Source organism: Squalius cephalus (genome assembly GCF_949319135.1).
Source record: "Squalius cephalus genome assembly, chromosome: 9".
Lineage (NCBI taxonomy): Eukaryota > Metazoa > Chordata > Actinopteri > Cypriniformes > Leuciscidae > Squalius > Squalius cephalus.
The window spans coordinates 2,463,405-2,477,117 of record NC_137130.1 but is presented as its reverse complement, the minus strand read 5'-3'; the positions used below and the strand labels follow the sequence as shown (position 1 = coordinate 2,477,117).

General features: G+C 37.2%; 1 protein-coding gene across 1 annotated transcript in view; it reads right to left on the bottom strand.

Moving 5' to 3' along the window:
* The window catches only part of tbc1d8 (TBC1 domain family member 8), a 50,178-nt gene that overhangs the window by 25,777 nt on the left and 10,688 nt on the right, over positions 1-13,713 (bottom strand). Inside the window, exons 2-5 of the mRNA XM_079881877.1 lie at positions 10,124-10,234; positions 9,902-10,020; positions 5,650-5,878; positions 2,404-2,644 (exon numbers count right to left, since the gene is read on the bottom strand). Coding sequence (XP_079738003.1) covers positions 2,404-2,644; positions 5,650-5,878; positions 9,902-10,020; positions 10,124-10,234 — 700 coding nt within the window. The remainder of the gene's footprint in view (positions 1-2,403; positions 2,645-5,649; positions 5,879-9,901; positions 10,021-10,123; positions 10,235-13,713) is intronic.

Here is a 13,713-nt window from a genome sequence, read left to right as displayed (position 1 = left end):
CGGACCTCATTTTCGGACCAGCCTGGTTGTTATTCATCAGTGGAGACATTATTTTTTTTTAATTATCCAGTCCTTATATTTGGATAGTTAGCCGATGCTAGGCTAGCGCGAGTCAATGGTATATATGTTAGCCAGCCATTAAAAACCGTTTTACCCACTCCACAGTGCACCAAACGCAAATCAATTATAACACTAGACTATCGATGCAAATGTCCGTTGAGAGAATAATGTTAGAAATCAAACTTACCTTTCATCTCAATGATCCCAAAGGAACTAGTTTCTCAGCAGCTGTGGAATATTACTTTGCTCCGGTTAGTAATGCGGCAAAAAGTAAACACAGAACAGAAGCGCACTACAGTGTGTGTAGTACATGTGTGTACCGGCTCACTCGGTTGCCTAGGTAATCAATATCACTCCGCTGCTGCTGTAGACAAGGCTTATGATTACAGGGAACAAATTATAACTAATGCAATGTGATGAAAGGTAAGTTTGATTTCTAACATTATTCTCTCAACGGACATTTGCATCGATAGTCTAGTGTTATAATTGATTTGCGTTTGGTGCACTGTGGAGTGGGTAAAACGTTTTTTAATGGCTGGCTAACATATATACCATTGACTCGCGCTAGCCTAGCATCGGCTAACTATCCAAATATAAGGACTGGATAATTTAAAAAAAAAAATGTCTCCACTGATGAATAACAACCAGGCTGACTTAAAAATGAGGTCCGATGTCAAAAATCCCGAACCACCCCTTTAAGAAGTACATTTTACTTGACAATAGTAATGTCAATTTTTTTTCCAAGTTAAACCAAACTTTTATTTTGGTGAGTAGTAGTGAAGAGCTTTGAGTTTTAGTTTCACTAACCGCACCGCTCATTCACACAGAGACACGAGGAACATGCAGACTTTAGTGGCATCTCCTGATTGACTAGATGTATGATAAATATCACACAAAAGTTTGTAAGTGATGTTGTGGATTTCTTCTTTCCTGATAAATATTGGTTCATCACCCAGCCCAAATTTTTATTAATTTTATATCAATGTTTCTTTGTTTAAGGCAAGACACGGCAGGCATTTTTTACTGGTCAATTTTGAGATTTTGGGATATTTGTCTTCAATAACATGTCTTCTTTCAGACTTGTGGTGAAAAAAGTCTGAAATACACATTTAGGTCTTTATTTTATTACACTTCGTCTGTTTGCGTCTGTAGATTTCTCATGAATTCAACAAAAGTTGGCGTTCTTAATCAACACGCTGCTCCGCGATCTCTGCCGGCACCCTGTCATCACACATATCGTTAGAAAGCTCTCTCTCTCCTGTACAATCCTGTCGGATCCAAATATGGTCATTTCCTTTTTATCAGCAACCAATCGTGAAAGTAAAAGAGCTGAATGCGCAATCTCATTGGCTGATATGCTCAAAATGACTTTTCTCTCATTCTCCGAGTCCGAAATCTCCACTTCAGTAGCACTGATATACACCAAACTCTCCAGTCTTGTACCTAGTTATATTATGAAGACATTTACAGAGGGATTTGTAAATATATTATTCCTAGCCTGATTTATATAACATTTTATTCCAAAAAACATGGCGAAAATCAATTTTTTTAAGGCTATTGACAGTATATTCTGATTTACAGGATAACAAAAGTAGATATCCATAAATCCCTCAATTTTTTTTCCAATCTAATATGTGAACACAATGAAAAACATAATTTTTAACCTGGCTTTATCCAATACTCAGATTTCGTTTTTTAAAATATATGCAAATTAGCGCATATTTAATTAGATATTGCCTAATTTGCATATTTAAACATTAAATTACAGAAAACTTGTAATACATTTTTTTCTCATCTTGATGTAGGTAATCAACTGGGAAAGTTTCATTGTGATATCTGCTAGTTAAAAATTTTACCCTATTCACCTGTAGTGTCTCACCTTAAATTTATTCAAAATTCTAAAACTTTAGTTTATTTCCAAGTCCGCATGAAACGTAATTTTTTTCTTTCCTGTTGTGCCGTGTATTCGAGTGAAACGGCTTCTGGAACAAGAACAAATGTGGGCGGGGCTTGATTTTGTCTGTGGGACTTGATTGGATGGTTGTGGTCTGCTATTGGTGGATCTCATGTGAGTGACAGGTTGCCCCGCCCACACACACATCACCGGAGAAGAAACGAGAGAGGGGAAGTTATTTAGATTCAAGATTACAAGGCACATGAAATTATGTGCACAGATAAATTATATGTAATAAATACAGCAATATTCCATGAAAAATCTGAATTGTCAATTTTGATTTCATGGTGATTTTAAATCAGACTGTCAGACTTGCGGAGCCCACTGTACATGTGCAGTGTGTGCCAAGCTGATCTAGTATGTAATGTGCATGTGACGCAGATGTGAACCTCTTGGTGATGTTAGTGGACTCCTGCAGCGATTGGTCGAGTGTGAGTCCTCCACTGTCCAGCAGTCGGCGAAGGGCGATGTCAGCCAGCTGACACATGACCTTCATCACCTCGTCCACTTCCAGAAACATGGAGAACTCCCTCTGTTTCCGTCTCGTGTGAACGCGGATCACGTCCGTCAGCAAACCCACCGACACGCGCTCCAGCCGCGTCACTTCAGCCCAGGGAACTAACAGCTTCACTGCGCACAAACACAGCATGCTTAAAGGTAACAATAATATTCGCAATAACATATTGTTTTACTGAGTAATTAAGTAAACATCACTCCGCAGCAGACTTCAGCCCTATTCGGACGGGACTAGTGTATCATGGAGAGGAGGAGTAAAGTAATAATCATGAGCTTCTCTGTGATTTTAGTCCCGTCTGAATGTGCATCTCAGTGATCATCACGGACAATGTCAGTAAAGATTACAGAGACTTTTACCTTCAGTAAAAAGGTCTGGAAAAATGACCTCAGGTGACACTAATCCCGTGTGAATATGTACGTAAATATTCCGTCATTTCCTTTTTTTAAATTTTTTTTTATTGCAAATTAACAAAACAGTAACCTATACAAGGTAAGAAATCAGTGACATATAAATACAGAAGAGAGAGAAGAACAAAAACAGAATGACAACAACGAAAGAAAGAGAAAAAAAAAAAGAAAAAAAAGAAGAAGCTCAATATCATTGTCGATATTTATAATCAATAATAATATATCAATATTAGTGGTGTTATTATCGATGATAATAATAATCATGACAATAGTAATAGTTTTAGTGATTTATAAAAAAAAAAAAAAAAAAAAAAAAAAAAAATATAATAATAATAATAATAATAATAATAATAATAATAATAATAATAATAATAATAATAATAATAATAATATATATATATATATATATATATATATATATATATATATATATATATATATATATATAAAAAATATAGTAATGATAGTATTAGTAACAGTAATAATAATAACAACAATACAATAAGATCAGTCCATAAGCTATTGTATATTTGCTCTAAACTCTACGTCAGGGGCTGATCCACAACTGCCAGTGAGCACAACCAGCATACCCCCCCGACATAGACATCTCTCCTTGATCCGACAATCCAATTCCCCCCCACCACCACCAGCGACACCCGGCCACAGCAGTTAAGCCTCTATGCTCCATTGAGTCTTCCTCCAAGAAGTACGCTGGGGCACCAAATATTCCGTCATTTCCTGTTTAAAAGTAGTTTTCCGCTGTTTTTAAAGCATGGAGACGCTTGAAAAAGCATCAGTCGCGTTCTAGACGCTGGGACGAGTCTGTGGCAAACCTCAAGTGTTTCACACACACCATTCAGATCAGAGAGGAGATCGACAGCACTTGTTAGAGGCACGAAACATCTTTTAGCGTTAGATAAGAGCCTTTCACCAACACAATCCAATCTGAAGTTCATTAATACATTAATACAATAACTGTTTTATATATATAAATATAGGTTATATGTGTTTGCGCACGTGATATCAGGAAGCAGCGTAACACACACATGACGACAGGAGTGACGGCGGTGTGTAAATCGAGTTACTCTCACACTTCTGCTAGTTTACTGAGATCTCTTATCCCGTGCGGATTGGCCATTAATATTACAGACGTCCTGTGGTTAAATTACATCACTCCATCTAGCCTAGTAAAGCTAATCCTGCCCGAATAGGGCTTAATACCCAACAGTCAAAGCGGCGTTGCATCACGAAAGTGCAGACTCATTGTAAGACTGCAAGTGTTTAGGGTGCCGTTTAGGACAGAGCCATAGTCAATAGAGTAGTCGACACTGGAAGCACTCACTGCAAAACCTTCAGATTTCTATTTTAGACACTGCACAGCCTTTATTTTCCCCATTTCACTTAAAATAAAAGGATTTTACTTAATATATATATTTATATACGTTCTGCTCATTACATCATTGCGAAATCATGATGTGTCTGGTCTACTTTCATTTAAAACTAAACTCTGTGTGTGTGTGTGTGTGTGTGTGTGTGTGTGTGTGTGTGTGTGTGTGTGTGTGTGTGTGTGTGTGTGTGTGTGTGTGTGTGTGTCATTCACTGAAACGTAAGTTTAGCTGCAGCCAAGTGACTTTTCGTGACCCACTTTTGTCAGACTCTGAGACCCACAAATAGGTCGCGACCCACAGTTTGAAAACCCGTTTTGAAATGTTCAAACCATATAATAACCATTTAAAAAAAAGTGCCAAGGCTGCATTTATTTGATTACAAATACATTCAAAATTGTGAAATATTATTACAAACGATTAATCGCACCCAAAATAAAAGTTTGTTTAAATAATATGTGTGTGTGCTCTGTATAATTATTTTGTATATATAAATACACACACATGCATGTATATATTTGAGAGAAATTTATTATTTATATTTAAAATATTGTAGGGCTGTCAAACGATTAATCGCATCCAAAATAAAAGTTTGTGTTTACATAATATATGTGTGTGTACGGTGTATAATTATTTTCTATATATAAATACACACACATGCATGTATATATTTAAGAAATATTTGCATGTATATACTGTGTATATATATTTATATTATATATAATTTATATTATCTATAAATATTTTATATATAAATAACACATTTTCTTAAATATATATGCATGTGTGTGTATTTATATATAGAAAATAATTATACTCCATACACACACATATATTATGTAAACACAAACTTTCATTTTGGATGAGATTAATCGTGATTAATCGTTTGACAGCCCTAAAATATTTATATATGATATAAATTATGTATAAATTTATATATACAGTATTTACATACAAATAGTTCTTAAATATAAACATACATATGTGTGTATTTATATATACAAAATAATTATACACAGAACACACACATATTATGTAAACACAAACTTTTATTTTGGATGTGATTAATCGCGATTAATCGTTGCCCAGCACTAAAAATAACTGTTTTCTATGTGAATATATAGTAAAGTGTAATTTATTCCTGTGATCAAAGCTGAAGCATCATTACTCCAGTCTTCAGTGTCACATGATCCTTCAGAAATCACTCTAATATGATGATTTGATGATGCTCAAGAAACATTTATGATTATTATCAGTGTTGAAAACAGTTGTGCGTGTCTTCATATCTCTGTGGACAGGATTGTTTGTCGAATAGGAAGTCCTCACCCTCTTTGCCCAGTAGGAAGGAGTAGAAGGCGATGTGGTTGGTGGTGAGGTAAAGCGAGCCCTGGCGAGGCACGTGACCCTTCCAGCAACAGCAGGAGTAATGCGAGACCAGCTTCTCTCGCTGAGGGAGGCCGAAACGCTGCTCGAACCGCGCCAGATCTTCCCGGAAGCGTGCCGGATCATCCTCGCCTGCAGCCGGGCCGCCTAGAACCTCCTCAGCGATTAAACCCTGTGAATGTGCATAAAAATATCAAGATAATTAGAGTCTGGACTGAACTGAATGTCTCTAAAACTATTACCGTTAAAGGAGAACTCCGGTCAATTTTAACATTGAGCTAATTTTTTTGTAAATTTGGAGTGCTGTCAATACAGAGAACAACGACAAAAATCGGTGTTGCCTACACCGTGTTATCCTCTTTTTAACATTTGCACCCTGTTGACTTCAATGGGGCAAGTTTTAAACCTGCTTTTAGCCTCTTAACATCCTTGATGTGTCATTACAAGTGCACAGGTCAGTGAGTGATTCCTTCAGAGTGAACACGAGTGAATCTGACTACAGTAGATGTGAAAGATATGAATAAAAGTGATGTTAATTCAGCCAGCGCACATACCTGTTTACATCCTGTTTTCGGTCGAAGTCCAAAGTAGTCGATTGTCGAGTTCACACGCATTGGTTTAGTACCTATGATCACGCGTGTGAACTCGACAATCGACTACTTTGGACTTCGACCAAAAACAGGATGTAAATACAGGTATTTGCGCTGGCTGAATTAGTTAATTGCTGCAGTCTTTAATTAATCAGAATTAAAAAAAAAAAAAAAAAATTTGGTTTGAGTGAATGATTCAATGACTCACTCATAAATACTTCACTTGTTGCATTACTGGATGAATCAGCGTTTTTGAACGAATCTCTTGAATGAATGATTCAATGACTCACTCATAAATACTTCACTTGTTGCATTACTGGATGAATCAGCGTTTTTGAACGAATCTCTTGAATGAATGATTCAATGACTCACTCATAAATACTTCACTTGTTTCATTACTGGATGAATCAGCGTTTTGGACGAATCTCTTGAATGAATGATTCAATGACTCACTCATAAATACTTCACTTGTTTCATTACCGGATGAATCGGCGTTTTTGAACGAATCTCTTGAATGAATGATTCAATGACTCACTCATAAATACTTCACTTGTTTCATTACCGGATGAATCGGCGTTTTTGAACGAATCTCTTGAATGATTCAATGACAAACATTTTTTAACAGTCACTTGTCGCCACCTACTGGTGTAACGATGTAATCGATACAATATTTATTTGAAGCGCCATGTTACTTCAAAAGGTGATTTACTCTATTTTGATCACTACCATAGAGAGCAGTGTTTTTATCCGAACTATGATCTTTTATCCCAGTACTTTTGTGATAATATGATTATTTGTAGCACGGAAATAATGAAAAGACTGTTTGTGAAGCCGTTTCATACATGACAACCGCTCTCGTCAGATTTAAATCCGGTGTGATTTTGTCAAAGGTTTAATAGACACAGGTGAATCATTTTCATTTAGGAATAAGATTGGGTGTTTAAATAGATATCGTGATCATTTAACGATTAATCGTGCAGCTCTAGTGTGAACAAAGAACAGGATTACAGGTATCAGCATGAACAAGGTCTGAACACGCTGACGTATTAAGTCAGCTACTGAAAGCATTACCGCCTTCTAATAGTTTTTTTTATGCAAATATGCACTAGATGGACATTTGCGCCGCGTCTGGCAGCTTTCTCAGCATGTCGCGCTCGAGACCCTGCATTCATCAGCGCTGCGGCTCTGCTGTTGAATACTATTATGTGTCTAGAGTGTCACGCCTGTCACTTAAAAGTCAAAAAATTTGGAGAAATTGAACAGATAATGAAGTTTAAAGATCATTTCCGATGACTGACATCACAGAATTTACCGGTATTTTGGTGCTGATATGTAAATGGTCTCTTAAATGTAAAAAGCCAGGACGACGTTGCTTGTGTGAACAGTATATTTGTGTATTTACTGGTAAAGTCATCCTGGTAATTTTATGGTAATTTACTGGGATTACTGTGTGAAAGGGGCTAATATCACGATGGGATGGGATGGGATATCACAATATTGATGGGATTTAGGGTTGTGCCGATAGACGATAGTATCGTGTATCGACGATAGACAGAGATATTGCCGATGGCAGATGCCTTTGACGATATCAATACGATAATTGGCTCGGTTTCCCATTAATGTATTAAATCAGTATTATTATTAAGAAGCTAGTATAGTTATTAAATTAGGAACTACAATTATATTTGCCTTGCCTAAATTCATAACGACATCACCACAACCACACTTGTGACATCACCACATAACCACACTTGCGACATCACCGACGCGCGCGTATGAGGACTCCTCAAAGAAAATGTTTTTAAAACAGACTAAAAAAACTACATCCCACAACGAAATTTAATTGCAAGGTGATCCATTCACAAATTGTCAAGAGTGCTTGTTTTAACAGACGCATCATTCTTATACAGAGCCAAGATGAAGACGCGGCATCGTTGTTCGTCAGTATTTTGTTTCCATAGCACATTAACAAAATATTTAATGACACTAATAACACTAAAAACAATACAATTACAAAATATTAATTATAATAATAATATCAATAAAATTATATAGGCCGCCTAGGCCTAATAAAAGTCTTTAGTTCACGAAGCATCTGTGAAACTCTGCCATCTGTGAAAATCACAAGCAACTTCAAACTTGTTTAACAAGAAATATTCTTCTAATTTTTTCACTGTCAATAATGTAAGTCCACAAGAGAAATATTAAGCCAGTAAATTAAGATAGTTGCTATACCATTATATCCACCGTCGTCTCTGAGGGAACGCGCCGTTAATGCAGCGAAAGCTCAGTCCGTTTCTGCTTTCGTTTTCAGGGAATGAGCGCGTTTACATGCACGTTAACTCGATTATGCTGAATAAACTGACAATGCATGTGGTCATGTAAACGGATTAACCCATTTTCCTTTATCAGAGTCAAGTCATAAGTTTAAATAGGCGTATAACCGATCGACTTTTAGATTTTTGCCTCTGATTTCTCCCGGCATTTAAAACACATTAACCCGCGTTATTTGGGCTTATTGAAGTGCGGTGCGCATATGTGAAGTGCATCCAGACAGAGAGAGCACTGGTAGGAGGACATATCGCAGACTCCGACTCTTTCTTGACCCAAGAAATTAAAACGTGTTCTCATCTCGTGCAGAAGCAGCCTACAGTCAAAATGCTGCATCTGTAACGGCATGAGAGGATAATGTGTCTGTAAATTTCCCGCTGACATGTTGAAATACTCAGAGTCAGATACAAGAATGATTAGGATCTTTTTTTTGCCTCACTATACCAGGAAATAACCTGATTTAGCCTATTAATAAACACTCCACCTTTGCTAGCAAAATAGAAAAAGATTCTCATTTAAAACGAAGTAATAAAACAAGCAAATTGATGAGTAAATAAGCAAGTTAATAATCAAATAAGTAAGCCCCGCCCCCTCACGATAATATCGTGTATCGCCGATCTCACAGGCTGACGATAGGACGATATGAAAATGGAGCATATCGCGCAACCCTAATGGGATTGCTTACATTTCCTTTATTTGGATGGCAAATGTGATTGAAATTTAAAGGTGCAGTGTGTAAGTTTAAGCAGCATCTAGTGGTGATGTTGTGAATTGCACCCAACAGAAGTTACGGTGGCCGACAGGAAGTGATGTCGTCGTCTGAGACAGCAGAGAGTAGCCAGTTAAACAATGAGGTTTCTTTACAAAGATTATTGTTACTTGTTCATCATTGTGTCAGTGTTTTATTCGCTGACTTTAGCTATAGCTTCTTTGCACAAAGAACAACATAGTGATTAAACGCATTTATCCGTTTAGGGCCACTGTAGAAACATGTGGATGTAAGGGGACCCGCGGTGTGTGTAGAGAGAAATGGCTCATTCTAAGGTAATAAAAACACAACGGTTCATTATGTAAGGTTTAAATAAACCACTGAAAACATAGTTATGTATATTATATTGCATTTCTGTCAACAGATCCTCTTAAATATTACACACTGCACCTTTAAACGGCACAATTATTGATATAATTATAACTAATTAGAACTAATAACCACAATCAAATGATTAATCAACAATCGCGACAGGCCTGGTAGGAAGGTCTGAGCATGACTGTACCTTCACTTTGCCCAGTACAAAACTCGCCGCGTCGTCTTTGTTCTCGAACACGGCCATGTACGGCAGAATGTTCTGATCCAGCCATTTCCAGTGTTTCTGCACCTCCTCTATCGTGGCTCCTGCAAACACACACAGATAACAACGTCACACACACGTGAGACATGCTGGTGTTTATGACGGGAGTGTGTCACACGAGTGCGAGAGATGAAAACACACTCTCACCGCTAGCTATGACCCAGCTGACCTGCGACCCGGGAACATGCAGAACGATCCGGAACGGAGCCGCTCGTGCATTTGAGTCCAACACAGTGTCCAACGCGCCCACCAGCAAACCTGCAATACACACAGACCATTTAGATTATAAGGGTTTGATGCTTGATCCCTCTTTTCCCCAAAGGAGCACATGTGTTCCGCCGCCGAGAGCGTCAAATTGGCCGGAAGTCATTCATTTTCAATGTGAGCCGGTGTGGTGAACAAATGAGTCCTACTGAAGAGATGAGTCTGAGCTTAGGACCCAAGCAATCCGATTGGTTCAAAGCACGTTTTATGGGTAATCGCTTTAGTGCCTGGTTACAAATCATACAAAATCACTTTATTATAGAAGACATTTGTACTATGTTATAACGAATCATTAATGTATTTTAACTTATACGTTTAATATACTAGTATTTAACCTAAGCCAGGGGTTTTCAAACTTTTTGTGTGTGTGGACCACTATTTGTATTTAAGAATTTTCGCGGACCACCTCATAATACACATAATAAAATATGTTTACAGAGTCCTACCTGAATTAATCTGCACCTCTAAATAGGCTTACTAGCACTAAAACTATCATTGGTCATCACATCAGTACAACAGGCTTGTTAAAAGAAAGTTTACTGCACACAACGGCTGCCACATATTTAATTTATTTATTTACTCAAGCGCCCGATCGAGGGCAATAATCAGGTTCATTTGAACAACAGGCTTGACATCTATACAGTAATAAGAACACTGGAATATAATCAACATTTCAAAACCTTTGGCGATTTTAGGGGATTATAATCTTCAGAGTTTTACAAGTCCTCAAAAAGTACAGGCTTGAGTTTGTCCACTTAACAGCACATCTGCAAAACATTTCAGAAACGCGAGATCAAGAAACTAACTGGAAATTAAAATAATAACAGGCCTTATTCATTCCATTTATAAACATTTCGTTTCATAAACTGCCTATGTCTAACTGTGCGTTCACACCGGACGCGAATAGCGTGTCAAATTCAAAAAGGGATCATATGTCAAATTCGCGCCTGCCGCGTGTACATTTACATTTACATTTATTCATTTAGCTGACGCTTTTATCCAAAGCGACTTACAATTGCTATATATGTCAGAGGTCGCACGCCTCTGGAGCAACTAGGGGTTAAGTGTCTTGCTCAGGGACACATTGGTGTCTCACAGTGGATTCGAACCCGGGTCTCTCACACCAAAGGCAGGTGTCTTATCCATTGCGCCACACCACCCCCGTGTAGTGATACGCTTGACCACTTTGTATCAATTCGCGTGTCAAGAACGAAATTGACGCGCGTAAAAACAAAAGTTTGAAGCGAAATTTCATCCGGTGTGAACGCACCATTAACCCTCTGGGGACCAAAAACGCGCCGGCGCGTTTTGCTCGTTTTTTTTTTTAGCAATGAAAAATAAACACAAAATGCTCTGTTAATTTTGATCTTTAATTTTCGTGTTATACATCAATCGATCCTGTTCAGTTTCTATTTTTTTTCTGTATACTCACAATAAAAATAAAGTGTTTTGCTTTTTGACAAATAAAGAAACTTTAACATGATGCGATTTCTGCCTTCTCTCTGTCAGTAAACTCCCATTTGAAACGCGTTCGAAAATGATCTATAACTCCGCGAAAATTCAGTCAAACAGGCAAACAGACCCACGGGCATAAAGCTTGAGATCGCATCTGTTAAATGAAGTCATTTATATAAAAAACAAATATTATCAGCTTCTGTAATCTGTATAAAAAGAGAGCGATTCCAGTCGAGCTCATTACGAGCTCATTGACTTTAATTCGTTCACGCCTACTTACGGAGCGCGCTATTCACAAGATAATGTGCTAAGCCATCTATGCAAAACAGGTAAACGCCCCCAAGCAAATGCATTAAACGCTTCAAGTTTCATCATTTCGTCACCTGCGCGTTGGGAAGATGACACGGTACACCGGTGCGGAAGCCCTTCAGTTCGTCCTGGATACTAGCGACGAAGAGTCCAGATTTTCATCAGAAGAGGAGCGCGACTACTCTGATGACGACCGTTTGTATTTTGAAGAGCGACTTGATCCAGCCGTGGATAGAATTTCGGATGAGTAAGTATTTATTCTTACTTGCATTAGTTGACAAGCTATTCAAAACATGAGCTTACATATTATACTGGGTGGACTTGCCATCCAGAGTACTGACATTTTATATCTACCTATATTCAACACGATCTAATGAAAGTGCATATCTATACCATGAATTTAATATCTCGTACCATTTCAATGTTAAAAATGTTTTTTTTTTTTTTTTTTTTTGTGTACATATGCTACACCCCTTGGTTAGGAAATTTGTATTTGTATGTGTAGCCTAAATTATATGTTTAGATCATTATGTATGAAAGATAGAATTTATAAATTATTTTAGAAAGTAGGCCTAGTAGGTGTTTAGATTATATTTTGACTATATAAATGCTGCCTCATTATCATTAACGATGCATGCTCGCAAATATCAGTTGTAAATGTGTGTAAATGTGCTGAAATGTGTAAATATACCCAGTTAATGAAGTGCACAAACGTGTTAGGCTAATGTTTGCGGTGTGCCTCTCCGGTAATGGCCCATTGACACGCATATAGGCTTATTGCACGCGTCTAAAATTATTTACATCAGTAATTCATTATAGACTAATGCTACTATAGTTATATTTATGTAATAATATTCTTCAACTTTTTTAAAAGGAATGTAGCTTCATCACTACCTCCGCCTGCAACTCGGAGTGCGCTTAGCAACACAGTCAGAAATCAGAAAGAGTAAGTACATATTTACCCACTATTTTACAGGTGTTAGTTCAATTTTGTTTATACTTAGTGTTAATAATATGAGCCTGTATGACTTTATTATTTATTTTTGGAGATTGGTTGATGTTACATATGTTTTGTAACTTTTTTTAAAAGGAATGTAGCTTGTTCACTCTCGCCTTCCACTGCAACGAGGACACGCAGCAACAAAAATCAAAAAGAGTAAGTACATATTTACCTACTATTTTACAGATGTTAGTTACATTTTGTTTATATACTTAGTGATGATACAAATGTAGCCTATATGTGCCTGTGTGGCTTTGCAACAAATGTGTTGTTATGCATGCACAATATAACAATTATTGATTGGTAATGTTAATATAAAAGGTCACATATATGTAATATATGGTCACATTTGATTTGCTTAGAGCCCGCATCAACGGGGCATAAGCATTTACTGTGAGATACCTGCCTTTACTTTTGTTTTTACAAAATTACAATAAAACAGATTGAAAAACAAAACATTTGAATCTCCTCATTCTTTGTTCAGGCTGCCTCACTGATGGCCCATTAACACTTGGGGGAGCGTCTATGTCACACCCCTGGTCTGAATCTCATTAATATTGATGACCCATTACCACTCCCACGCATAAACCTCTTCTGACAAAAAAACTGTTTTACAATGTTTAAATCAATGTAGTGTTTCATGTGAACAATCAGGCAGGATGATTTTCACATAATTTTGAAGCTAGAACTCAAAGGGACAACATCAATT